General features: G+C 41.0%; 1 protein-coding gene across 2 annotated transcripts in view; it reads right to left on the bottom strand.

Moving 5' to 3' along the window:
* Positions 1 to 2,654: 2,654 nt before the first annotated feature.
* BPGM (bisphosphoglycerate mutase) overlaps positions 2,655 to 13,242 on the bottom strand; it is a 30,343-nt gene continuing 19,755 nt past the window's right edge. For both annotated transcript variants that reach the window (XM_061165839.1, XM_061165840.1), the window contains exon 3: positions 2,655 to 4,883. In XM_061165839.1, the coding sequence (XP_061021822.1) occupies positions 4,705 to 4,883 (179 nt within the window). In that variant the 3' untranslated portion in view covers positions 2,655 to 4,704. The remainder of the gene's footprint in view (positions 4,884 to 13,242) is intronic.

The raw sequence follows: 13,242 nt of genomic DNA, 5'->3' as shown, positions 1-13,242 counted from the left end.
ACCTGGAATCAACAGTTTTCTCAAACATCGCTGGATCTGTGGAACAGTATTTAGAAAACAAGATCAAGGTAACTAAGTGTGTTCATTATTACTAGGTTATGGCTTCCAGGCTCTTTCAGAGCACACAGCCAGAGGTGGGGGTAGGGGAAGAGGAGAGGTGGGGCTGGGAAGAGAGAGGAAATCACATACACATTCATACAAATATCTCCAGTTCAAAACTAGTAACATGGTGGTCTTCTTTATCTTCCTCCACCTTCTATCTCTCTTCTCCCTTTGTGAGTAACCTAATTTACAACAACATCAACAAATATGCTCAATTTTAAACCTATGAAATTCAGAATTATTTAAGTAATTCTTTAAAATAGTCTCAGGAACATTTACATCTTTAAACACTTGAATTTAACATCAGTGTTAGCCAATCATTCCAAATTATCCCACAGAAGTCACACAGAACAGACTAACAGCTCTCTAAAGAGCAAGGACAGATAATGCAACTGTATTTAGGACCTGAATTGGACAACTTAGCAACGGCTGTTTCTTGAGAGTACCAAAATGGACAAATATCAGAAGAGATTACTGGGACTTTCATTTTAACTGGTTGAAGACTATCAGAGGAGTTTTATTTCTCAAAATCGATCCTGTTTGACATTCAGCATTTGTTTCAAAGCAATCCAGTGGGCAGAGTGAGAAGACACACACGATGGTGGTCACAAGTTAATGAAGGGTTCCCAGGTGGCTCAGTGGTATAGCATCTGCCTGCCAAGCAGGAGACACGGGTTCGATCTCTGGGTTGGGAAGATCCCCTGGAAAAGGAAATGGCAACACACTCCAGCATTCTTGCCTGAGAAGAAGAGGAGCCTGGTGGGCTACAGTCCATGGAGTTGCAAAGAGTCAGACATGACTTAGTAACTAAACAACAGAGTTAATGAAGTGGTAGTGGGTGATCAGTAAATGAGTGTTGCTTGTGCTATTTACAGTCTCAGCTTTTGTGGATGTTTAAAATGTTTTCTAATAAAAATATTAAAAATATATTCCTGTTAAATCAGAGTAAGCATAAGTTTAAATGGCCAGCCCCAACTAAATAGAAGGCAAATAAAATGTGGCTCTATTATGTGAAAGTCAAAAGTGATGATGACAATCTGGCTCATGTTTAAGATTTTGTCTAAGGAACTTACATTTTTTGGACTTAAACTCCATGGCTTAAAAGCTAGTCTATATAGTGAGATTATCCTCCAATAAATAAAATTTCGCCAATTGTGGGCAAGAGTGACTTTAATTCTGCCTATCATTTTGCTAAATAGCTTTGGCACTAGAGAGAGATTGCATGATTAAAATATTCTTACAGTACAGTCGTTTCATATTCCCCTTGGGACAAAATTTCCCTCACAGTCCAATGTGGAAACCCTCAGGATACAGCATAACATAGCATCTGCCACAGTCAGATCTGCTGAGAGGCAATGCATGATTTATTAAGACGAATAGTGCTATAGAAGTGAGTTCCAAACTTGCAAAATCCAACCACGCAGAAGACAAAAGCAGGAAAAGTGATCAGAGTCTGAAATGTTGAGGCAATTTTGTTTTTCTGAGGGAAGAGAAACATATGAAAGACTTTCCAGGTGAGAGGGAACCTGAACTTTGAAGACAGAGAGACTTGCCACTTATAAGCGCATAAAAATGAATTAAAAATGATGCTGGGGATGATGAACTTTCTGTTCAGTAAAGCTGGTTCCCCTACTTCATTCTGTCAAACAGAGAGGGGCTGGAAAAATAAAAAATTATTACTACATGGTAGGAAGGGGGTAAACATATGTGATCTCTGACTTCTGTTTCCTGGAAGGATTTCTGCTTCTGGCTACCAAGTTGGCCAACTGCAGCCCAACAGGGATTGGCTTTAACCAAAAAAAGCATCTGGCAACAAAGCTACAGAGCCTCTGGGGAGGTTTCCCAGGCTAGAAGACAAATAACCACTGCCATTAATGTGCACACGAAGGGCTGCATTTTAATAAAAGTGGTCATGACCCAAGATGAGAAACAGTCTGCAAATTTGGGGCAAAAGAATCTGGTTAAGCATGGAAATAGCCAGATCATGTTGAGAAATTTTCCTTGCATATCTTTATCAAGGAAATATACATGATGTAATGTATCCTAACAGAGGATGCTTTGTTAATTCAGTGCTCAAATTTGCACTGATGATTTTAAGAACCTTTTTCCTGAGGCAGAATTTTTGTTTTTTTTTTTCAGAAAAACAAAGTCTCAATGTACTGGGATACAGGATTCATTTGAGATATTTAAAAATTAAAATTCATAGCATCTTGTTATGGCTATTATCTTACCACACTGGACCTGCATATAACAAGTATTACAGCCTGGGCAGAAGAAACTTGGCTAGGTGGTTACAGGGCAAGCCAAACCTGGCCCGCCAAGGACCAAATTTCTAGATAAGCTATCATTTTTTGCATTTAAAAAATTCCCCCTTTTTATGGTCCCAGCTTGACACAGTACAGAGGATACCAAGATAAGGATCCAGGTTAGGCATACTTCAAGGTACCTACATCAAAAATCCTGAATACTTTGCAAACCATGCAAAGAAAACAGGTTCGCTAGGTGGTCTCAAGGTTGACGTGCTAAAGTTGTTAAAGATAATGTACATCAAGTTTTCATAAATCTCATTTATTTCAGCCAAGATGTCAAAAACAATAAAACCAAAATTGGACCAGAATGTGTCAGCAACAATCATCCTTCTCTGCGGAAGTCTGTGAGACTCCAGTGACTGAGCGTGAGCACAGCTTTGTGCATAGGAACAATCATGCTGCTGGGGGTGCTCTGGAGGTGGATGTCTAGAGGTGGGACGAGGGGAAAATCCAAATCTGGGCTCTTGAGCTGCTTTAAGACAAGGTCAGCACTTGGGCTGGAAAATTCAGATGCCAGTTCCAGAGATGAAGCTGTTCAAAAATGGTCTGAGTTGACGTTTAGCCACAGGTTCGGAATTCTAGGAAGAGACGATAGTTGTATTCACAGCCCTGATCTCTGAATTATCATAAAGAGTGCTCTTTGTTTGGGCAACAGGACTGTGAAAAGAAGGACGGCAGCAGAAAAGACAGTAGTTGGTCAGGAATGCCAAGCAGCCACATTCCGTGTCCTTATGCATTGCAGATGTGGCCAGCTGTGAGCAAACCATGTTCTTTTCAGCCACCTTTATCAGCTGATGCTCTAAGTTTTCTCTATCTTTTATCCTTTGGCTGCACTGCACAGCACGTGGGGTCTTAGTTCCCTGACCAGGGATGGAACCCGTGCCCCCTGTACTGGAAGTTCAGAGTCATAACCACTGAACTGCCAGGAAAGTCCCTCTAAGTCTTGATTTAAGGATCAGTGGAGACCAAGCAGTAGCAAGGGTTTTATAATTAGTTTCCTTCTAATACCAATTTTACTATAAAATGGATACAAATAAACTAATCCACCAATGGAAAACCGTGAAAAACTGGTGATACCTGTAATAGCTATTATAGTTGTAAACTGTTAAGATGACTCTATCATTGAAACGTATGTCACTTGCTTTGACATAAGGCAGTAGCTTAAAGAAATGATGACGTACCTGTCTACAGCATCTAAAGACATCCTGTATCATTAAGATTGATGAGCAATCAATCAATCAGTCTGTGGTCTATCCTGAGGACTACAGACTATGTACCATAGTGTTTTGCCCTCAGCAGATAAAGAAGAAATGTACCTGACAAGTGCCAGTCTACCATTTCCCCTGTTCAAGTGAATGAAATTACACCTACTGTATTCTACCTTCACCCCGACCCAACCTTCAATTTATAGAGAATTAAGCATGTCTGTGTTTTGAAACCAGTACAACTCTTTGTGTTATGGGAAGATGAGAGCAGAGACTAATCCAGAAGCTTGTACTTAATACTTATGAATCATATGGAAATACTTTGGGGGTACCATTTTAAGACACAGAACTTATTTTTAAATCAATTTTAAGGAGCCCAAGATTAATATTTAAAAACAAAAGAGAACATGAACAGCCATGGCTGTCTATATGCTGCTAATTCCAGCAGCCAGAAAGGAATTCCACCAGATGTCAAACAGGATGTCTCTGGACTAGAGATGAGGCAAAGGGCCTTGCTGTTTGTAGCTGGCTGCTTTGGAAGAATCCATCTGTGACTCTCCCATTTAATGGGCCGCTGGTCTTACCTATGAGAGTACCCCTTTTCCTTGAGGAAAAGACTAGTAATAAGTACTTAAGTAGAGCATATTATCTAATATCTTTTATTATCATCCCAGAAATTTTCTATAAACACAAACGTCTTATTGAAGTGAAGGTCCGTCAGTAGTGACTCAATACTGATTTACTGAATGAGGACGACCTTGAACTTGACCTTCATTTGTGGCTTTCCCATCTCAGAAACTTAGGACATTGATTAAGCCCCAGTGGTGACTAACTTAGTGACTAATTAAAAGGAGGCCGGCAGGGGTTAGCGCATAAGGCTATGACATAAGCACTTGGGCATCCTAAAGCCTTTAACTGGGCCAAGGTTAAGTTACCTAATTACCTCTACAAACTCTACCCCAGAGCCTAGATCTGGAAAAATCAGGCAGGGAGACCAAAAAAGAAAAAAAAAAAGCAAGATGAGCACCCATAACACACTGCATGCCACTCCTTCTGCAGCTATTCCTAGCCAGCACGTGGGAAAGACTTTATTTGTCAGCTCGTTTCACTTTTCCTTGATCTTCAACTTTCTTAATGGCTGCTTGGATAGCCTCTTGGTCGCCCAGGAACTGGTGAGGCCCAACAGTATGCAGGTTCTCATCCAGTTCCAGGAGAATGGGGACCCCAGTAGGAAGAGTAATGTTGATAATTTCTTCATCCGAGATACCTGGAGATCAAGAGGGGGAGAAACAAGGCGTTAAAGACAACACAGGAGGAAGCTCTGGTTACGTATTTAAGTGCACATTTATTTAGTCCCATATTAACTGTGTGTTTGGAATCATGCCAGATACTGAAGGATTCCAGCTATGGTCATTGGAAGCCAAGGACATCCCAGAAGATTAAAAAAAAAAGAAAGAAAGATGAGACAGAAATTTACATTACATCAAATCTTAGGAAAATACGTTTTGGGGCAACCTGTTCCTGGTTGTTTCCTAACTAAATGATTGACAGGTCCCATCCTCCTCTTGTCCTTTAACATTCTAACTGCCGGGAGAGCAAGGTGTATGTGGGATCTGAGTTCCCAGACCAGGGATTAAACCCACAGCCTTGGCAATGAAAGCCAAGAGTCCTTAGTCACTGGACCACCAGGGAATTCCATCAGATCTTTTTTAAGTAACCTGAATCATAGGTTGTTCAACTTTGACCAGAAGAGCTGGAGTTGTGGCAAGGGTAGAAGCAAGCATGGTGGTTATAGGTTTTGGGTTTTTTTTTTTTTTTTTTTTTTTTAATGAGTGCTTTAAACGATAAATAGCTAATGCACATTCCACATGCCAGGTACTTTTCAAAGTACTTTATGTGTGTTAACTTGTTTAAAATCAGATATGCACTATTATTTTTCCATGTAACAATTTCAACACAGAGAGGTTAAGCAAACAATTCAAGATCACACAGGCTGTAAATAGCAAAGCCTGGATTTAAACCTAGGTGAGGAGAGTGAAAAAGTTGGCTTAAAGCTCAATATTCAGAAAACTAAGAGCATGGCATCTGGTCCCATCACTTCATGGCAAATAGATGGGGAAACAGTGGAAACAGTGGCTGACTATTTTTCTGGGCTCCAAAATCACTGCAGACGGTGACTGCAGCCATGAAATTAAAAGATGCTTACTCCTTGGAAGGAAAGTTATGACCAACCTAGAGAGCATATTGAAAAGCAGAGACATTACTTTGTCAACAAAGGCCCGTCTAGTCAAGGCTTTGGTTTTTTCCAGTGGTCACATATGGATGTGAGAGTTGGACTGTGAAGAAAGTTGAGCGCCGAAGAATTGATGCTTTTGAACTGTGGTGTTGGAGAAGACTCTTGAGAGTCCCTTGGACTACAAGGAGATCCAACCAGTCCATCCTAAAGGAGATCAGACCTGGGTGTTGATTGGTAGGACTGATGTTAAAGCTGAAACTCCAATACGTTGGCCACCTCATGTGAAGAGTTGACTCAATGGAAAAGACCCTGATGCTGGGAGGGATTGGGGGCAGGAGGAGAAGGGGACGACAGAGGATGAGATGGCTGGATGGCATCACCGACTCGATGGGCATGAATCTGAGTAAACTCCGGGAGTTGGTGATGGACAGGGAGGCCTGGTGTGCTGCGGTTCATGGGGTCGCAAAGAGTCGGACACGACTGAGCGACTGAACTGAACTGAACCCTAGGTGTCTGCAATTAGTATACAATGTTTTTCAAATTTCTCTGATTCAAAATGGACAAAGAGAAGAGAGGAGACCTGAAGAGATGGAGTTAAGCTAATTAAAAGGCAACTGAAAGTGTTCAAATTATCTGCTTTAAAAACAGACATTTATTATATAGACTTCTAAACTCTAACCACATGCTTCTGTGCTATATTAACAGAAAGGACCTATAGGCAGAGCAAGTTCTGGGGCAAGTTCAACGGTCCCCCTTTACTTGGAAGGCGAGAATGGCAGAGTAAGTTAGTGGCAGTTAGTTATCAATGCACTTTGTCATTTTTATTAACCAATGGTCATAACTCAGAGGCCCTCTCTGGGCCTCCAGTGCCTCTGTCTAATTAAAAAAAGAAACACACACTCTTCTCTACCACCGTTACCAAGGGTGTGAGGTAGAAGGAACGGACTTAAAAAGAGAACAGACATGAAGAAGGACAGCACGAAAAGTATTTCTTCTTTCTCCACTAGGAATTCTCTTCTAGGTTGAAGATTTAAAGAGAAAGCTACTAACACACTGAGGGTGGGCGAAGCCCCCACCCTCACACTGCAACCCTACATAAGATTACCATTCCAAACGAAAGCTGGCAAGAACAAATAAATTCAGACCAGCAGCCAGCTGTTTAGTTGGGAGATGACTGCCTTGGATTTTAAGAGCGCTCGGGCTCCATCAGGTCAGATCTGTCAGCTGGACGCACAGCAGCTGCCACACGCAACCCCTGGAGACAGTCAGAGCGGAATGCAACAGCACATGGTTAGAGCCAGGTGACTGCTAAGGATATAGAGAAACTGAAATCCTAATACATTGTAAATTAGGGTATAAGATCCTATGGAATCTTCGGAAAACAGTCTGGCAATTCTTCAAACAGGTAAGCACAGAATTACCATGGGACCCAGCAATTTTACTCCTAGGTACACCCCCAAGAGAAATGCAAACATATGTCCACACAAAAGCCTATACCCGAACCCTCAGAGCAGCATCATTCATAATAGACAAAAGATGAAAACAGCCTAAAAGTCCACCAACTGATGAATGGATGAATTAAATGTGGTAGATCCAGACAATGGATTATTATTTGGCAATAGAAAGGAATGAAGTGCTGATACATGCTAAACATTGATAACCCCTGGAAACAGTACGCTAAGTGAAAGAAGCCAGTCACAAAGGAGTATATACTGCATGATTCCATTTAAACCAAATGGTGCCTTCCCAAGATGGTTCAGCAGGTAAAGAATCCGCCTTCCAATGCAGGAGACACAGGAAACGTGGGTTTGATCCCTGGGTCAAGAAGATCCTCTGGAAGAGGCCATGGCAACCCACTCCAGTATCCTTGCCTGGAGAATCCCATGGGCAGAGGAGCCTGGTAGGCTACAATCCAAAGGATCACAAAGAGTCGGACACGGCTGAGCAACTAAGCACGCATGAGGGCCAGGGCTGGCAAATCTAACAGTAACATAAATAGATGTATGGTTGCTTAGGGCCAGAGGGCATGGGAGGACTGGGCAGTGACAGCCAGGCATGGGGATTTTTTTTTTTTTTTTAGGATAATGAAAATGTTCTGAAATGGACTGTGCTGATAGGTGGACAACTCTGTGAATAAACAACTCTGTGAAAAGCCACTGAATTATACACTTTAAATGGATAAACTGTATGGCATATGAATTATAACTCTAGAAAGATGTTTGAAAAACTACTGAACAGATCCAGAGAAGTTTATGGTTCTAATCACAAGACAGTTAAGGTAGTAAAATTGGACTTTTAAAAAAATTTCCAAATTCCAGGACTTCAGCTCTGGTCATCTGACTCGTCGATGGCTATTTCCACCTCTATGGAAATATGGTACTATGAGAGAGGAGAACACTTATGTCCATGTCCTGCCCTTGTGAAGGGCTGGGTGCTAACTGGACACCAGAATCTAGTGGTCTCATGTTTTCAAGACTAGTACAGGGATGAACAGGCTTTGCCTGTGGCTCAGCGGTAAAACATCCACCTGCAATGCTGTAGACCAGGGCTCGATCTCTGGGTTGGGAAGATCCCTGGAGAAGGAAATGGCAGTCATTATAGTATTCTTGCCTGGGAAATCCCATGGACAGAGGACCTTGGCACGCTACAGTCCATGGGGTCACAAAAGAGTAGGACATAACTTGGCAACTAAACAACAATAACAGGGATGAACTGCCTTGTCTGATCCCCCTTGAAGTAACTAATACACGAAAATTATCATGGGCCAGGGTTAGGGGTTATGATGTGACCTCAGAGAAAAGTGCTAGGTCTTTGGCAAGGGTCAAGGGGCACACATGGAACTCATCTGATCATGGCCTCAGATCTAACCAGGTGTAACAAGTGTTATTTTTAAGAGCGTTACTCTCAAGCTCATGCTTATGGCTTCGATAACAACCCGGCTTTGTGTGGGACCACATGAAAGAGCAAACTAAACAAAGGCCACGAGAACTACAATATTTCACCTATAAAGAAAGGAGATTTCAACAGAAATACAAATATTTCCAATAAATAAAGTTGACATTCCACTTTAATGACTACTCAAGCCATTCACAGAGCAGACTAATTACTTACAAATATTTAAAATACTTAGATTGCTTAATAATCAGTCAACAGACTTAGTGACTGACATTTTAAAAAAGCAAATTAGGAAAAACCACAATGAAGCCATTACTCATTACTCAATTTTGGCATAAGCCACATTCTTTGTCCTAAGAGAGTTAAGCAAGCAGAACTCCTAAGGCTAAAAAATGCATCTGCATTGGATTAAATCAAACTGAATCAATACTATATTATGCAATATCATATTACAAATGCATTAACTGGAATATCATATGAAAGTTATAATGAGTGGCCAGATATCACATCCTCCATCTGATAATGGGCTTAGATTGTTTTAAACGGCATCTAAGAATGTTTGGAAGGGAAGTATCTAATCCCGCATCAACCCCTTCACCAACTCCCGACTGTTGTCTTTAATTCTTGAATCTTCCATGTAGAAGCATCTGAAAGTTAACTGCAATCCATTTTAATGACTGGGATATTTCAAGTAAGAAATAATGAAAGTTTGGTGGTGAGTCAAAGGAGTAACTCAAAGCCAATATAGGAAGAAATCCAAACAACTTAATTCTCTGCACACAGGACCAACTTCCAAAAATCCAGACTGTGTCTACAATGACTCCCCTGATCACTGAACAGGAACAGGAACCATGGAGAGTCATGAAGATCCCCACACACATATATACAGCACGACCTCTCTGCCTTCTATCAGCGGTGGCTGAGCAAATACTCACTTCTCCCACCAGGATTATAAGACCATGTTTTAGCCACTCTTGTGATGCTCATGCTTTTGAATGGGGCCTTATGCAAGAATTTAGTAATGTTTGTTCAACTGTAAGGAATTTTATCATGTGTTGGCTGCTAGAATCCAGAATTTTTTTAGCTTAATGATCTGATATTACAACTATATGAATTAAATAAAGGCTGTTAGGAATAGAATGTTAACAAAAGCTCTAAGACATACAGTCTGTACATGAAAGCACTCAGAGGACTATGTCGGAGGTATGGTACCAGCCAAGTTTCAGAAGGAGATTGAAAAGGAGACTCACAGTGTGTCTCATAAGTACAGACTTTGCATGTCCACATCCCGGTGCTGCATCCTTGTACCAAGAATATACGGCACCTGACTTAATGGACCCTTGGCACAAGGCTGAAATGAATGAACCTGAACTCTCTAAGCTTTCAAATTAAATCTGGTCCCTTACTGTTGAAGTTCTGACTCAACAGTCAGATTGTGATTCCTTTATTACCTTTTTAAGGAAAAAAGAGAGACGGTCAAAAAGGTTGAAGAAAAAGTCATTTGTATTTAGTACACAAACAGCAAACAACTGAAATTAAATTTGTCTTCTATATATTTTCTCTGGTTTTCTCCAAAGTGTTTGCCAAAATCTTTGAGTATCAGGAAACAAGAGAAAAGGTGTTTGGGGAGACAGATCTCTACAGGACGACATGCGCGTGCATGCTCAGTTGCTTTTGTCATGTCTGACTCTGTGATCATGGACTGTAGCCCGCCAGGCTCCTCTGTCCATGGGATTCTCCAGGCAAGAATACTGGACTGAGCTGCCATGTCCCCCTCCAGGAGATCTTCCTGACCCAGGGATCGAACCCAAGTCTCTTGTGTCTTCTGCATAGGCAAGTGGGTTCTTTACCATTAGCGCTACCTGGGAAGCCCTGGGAAACCCCAATTCCATGATGCATATTTTTGGGAATTAGAGAAAGAGGGCAAAACTCCGATCAAATTATACAAATGTGAGGTGCCCCACTTCCTTTTCCCAATCACATCAGTCACAATTAAAACCCCACTGACAGTGACTTGTGATGAGAGTTCTGTATTCTTCTATTGCCAAAATAAGAGCTGACACAAGATTCTGAATTTCATATATGGTCCATCTACTTTTAATTTTATTTCTTTTAGGTTTGAATGCTATCCATGTACAACTTAAAAGACTGGCCAGGGGACAATTAGAAATTGGTTATTTGAGTAGTGTAACATGATGATAACATAACAGCCTCTGATTCAGAATAAGGCAGAGAGTAGAATCCATCCTACATCTAATTTTATAGTTAAATGGTTTACAACTTTTAAAAAGGAAGGTTTCTATAAATCAATTATAATAAGAGAAAGCTTAACCATACCACTAGATAAGCATTTGCTTCACAGAAGAGAGGCCTGACTTTGCTACTTCTGAAAATATCCCACAAAATGCCAAAGGTGACTGGTCAGTCAGTCCCTGTCCCCACAGCAAGTCCTAGCTGACCTTTCCTCCTTAAGTCTCTAATTTCACTTCATCACTTCTCTGCCTTGATACGTGTGCAACTGCACAAAGTTCTTCAGTGGGGCAAGCCTGTCTTGCATGCCACTTTTACTCCAAACTTGAAACTGCCTAGTCCTCTCTTGAACCCAGACTAAACAATCCACTTCCGCTGGCAAAATGCAGACTACATCCAATGCTTCAGTTCAATACCTCACTTCTCCTCCAATGTGGGCCGGCAGGAAACAAACAGGAAGTGGCTCTGCCAACCACAGAGAAAGAAACACACCCGTCTGGAATGCGAAGGAGCAGGGAGCTATTAGATACTAAGCCTGGGCTAGGAGTCATCATGGTGGTAGGTGGTGAGAGGTGGGCTCTGCTGTCATCTAGACTTCTTAGAGGACAGCATGGGTATTTGTTTATGCTGTTAAAAATCAATAAAGCAGTCCTTCATGTAGAGGTTTTCTTACTATATAGTATTTCACATATTTAAGTCTTCTTTCTTCTGAAGGAATTAAGAACTACTATCAGGTTAAAAGTAAAGCAGTCCATGTCACTATACCAAACTGAAAAGCCTTTGCACAGAGAAGGAAACTATCAACAAAAGGGCAGCATTCTGAATGGGGAAAGATATCTGCAAAGTGATACATCCGACAAGGGGTTCATATCCAAAGTAGACAAGGAATTCAAACAATGCAGCATCAAAAAACAAACAAACAAGCAACCTGATTAAAACATGGGCAGAGGACCTGAATAAATGTTTCCCAAAGGAGAAATGCAGATGGCCAACAGACACATAAAAAGACGCTCAGCTGTACCAAACATCAGGGAAATGCAAACAAGAACCACAGTGAGATACCACCTCATACCGGTCAGAGTGGCTATCATCAGAAAGACAACAAATAACCACTGGTGGCCAAGATGTGGAGAAAAGGGGAACCTGTGCACTGTTGGCAGGACGGTAAACTGGTGCAGCCATTCTGGAAAGCAATATGCAGGTTTTTCAAAACATTAAAAATAGAGCCACTGTATGATCTAGCAATTTCACTTCTGGGTATTTATCCAAAGAAAACAAAAACACTAATTCAAAAAAAATACATGCAAACCAATGTTCACTGGAACATTATTTATAATAGTCAAGAAATGGAAGTAACATAAGTATTCAATGATAAATTAATGGATAAACAAGAATGTGGTACATACACACAATGAAACATTACTCAGTGTTAAAAAAGATAGCTTGCCATTTGTGACAATATGGATGGATCTAGAAGGTATTATGCTAACTGAAATCAGGCAGAGAAAGACAAATACCATGTGATCTCACTTACATGTGAAATCTAAAAAACCAAACAAAACAAAATGAAAACAATCAATGATTGTTCAAATGAAAATTTTTTTAAAACCTGACTTACAGGCTTCCCTGGCGGCTCAGGGGTAAAGAGTCCACCTGCCAATGCAGGAGACATGGGTTCCATCCCTGGTCCGGGAAGATCACACATGCAGTGGAAAAGCTAACCCCATCCATCACAACAATTGAACCCACGTGCTGCAACTACTGAAGCCCAAGCACCCTTGAGCCTGTGTTCCACAAGAGAAGCCAGCGCAATGAGAAACCCACACACTGCAGCTAGGGAGTAGCCCCTCTCGCCACAGCTAAAGGAAAGCCCATGTAGCAGCAGGGACCCAGCACAGCCAAAAATAAATTTTAAAAATTAAAAAAAAACATGACTTGACTACACTAAATAGCAGAGGAAGACACAGAAACAAAGCAAAACAAAATACCGAACCACAGTTTTCCAGTAAGTTCAAGCACTTGTTCTAATTCCTACCACAAACATGTATGCAAAATGCCTAGTACTGTGTTTAGCGCATAGTATGCACTCAAAAAAGGGCCATCTTGTATAGCTGTACCAGGGAGTGTCATTCACAAACCACAATGTAAAAAACCATAAGACTCAAGTAGTTGCATGAAATTACCTTTTTATAGTTTACATGCCAAAGATACTCGAGTCAGCTTCTCGTAACAGTATTTCAAACAG

Source organism: Dama dama, chromosome 18 (genome assembly GCF_033118175.1).
Source record: "Dama dama isolate Ldn47 chromosome 18, ASM3311817v1, whole genome shotgun sequence".
Taxonomy (NCBI): domain Eukaryota; kingdom Metazoa; phylum Chordata; class Mammalia; order Artiodactyla; family Cervidae; genus Dama; species Dama dama.
Note: the sequence above shows the minus strand (reverse complement) of the source record. Positions and strands in the feature narration are given on the sequence as shown.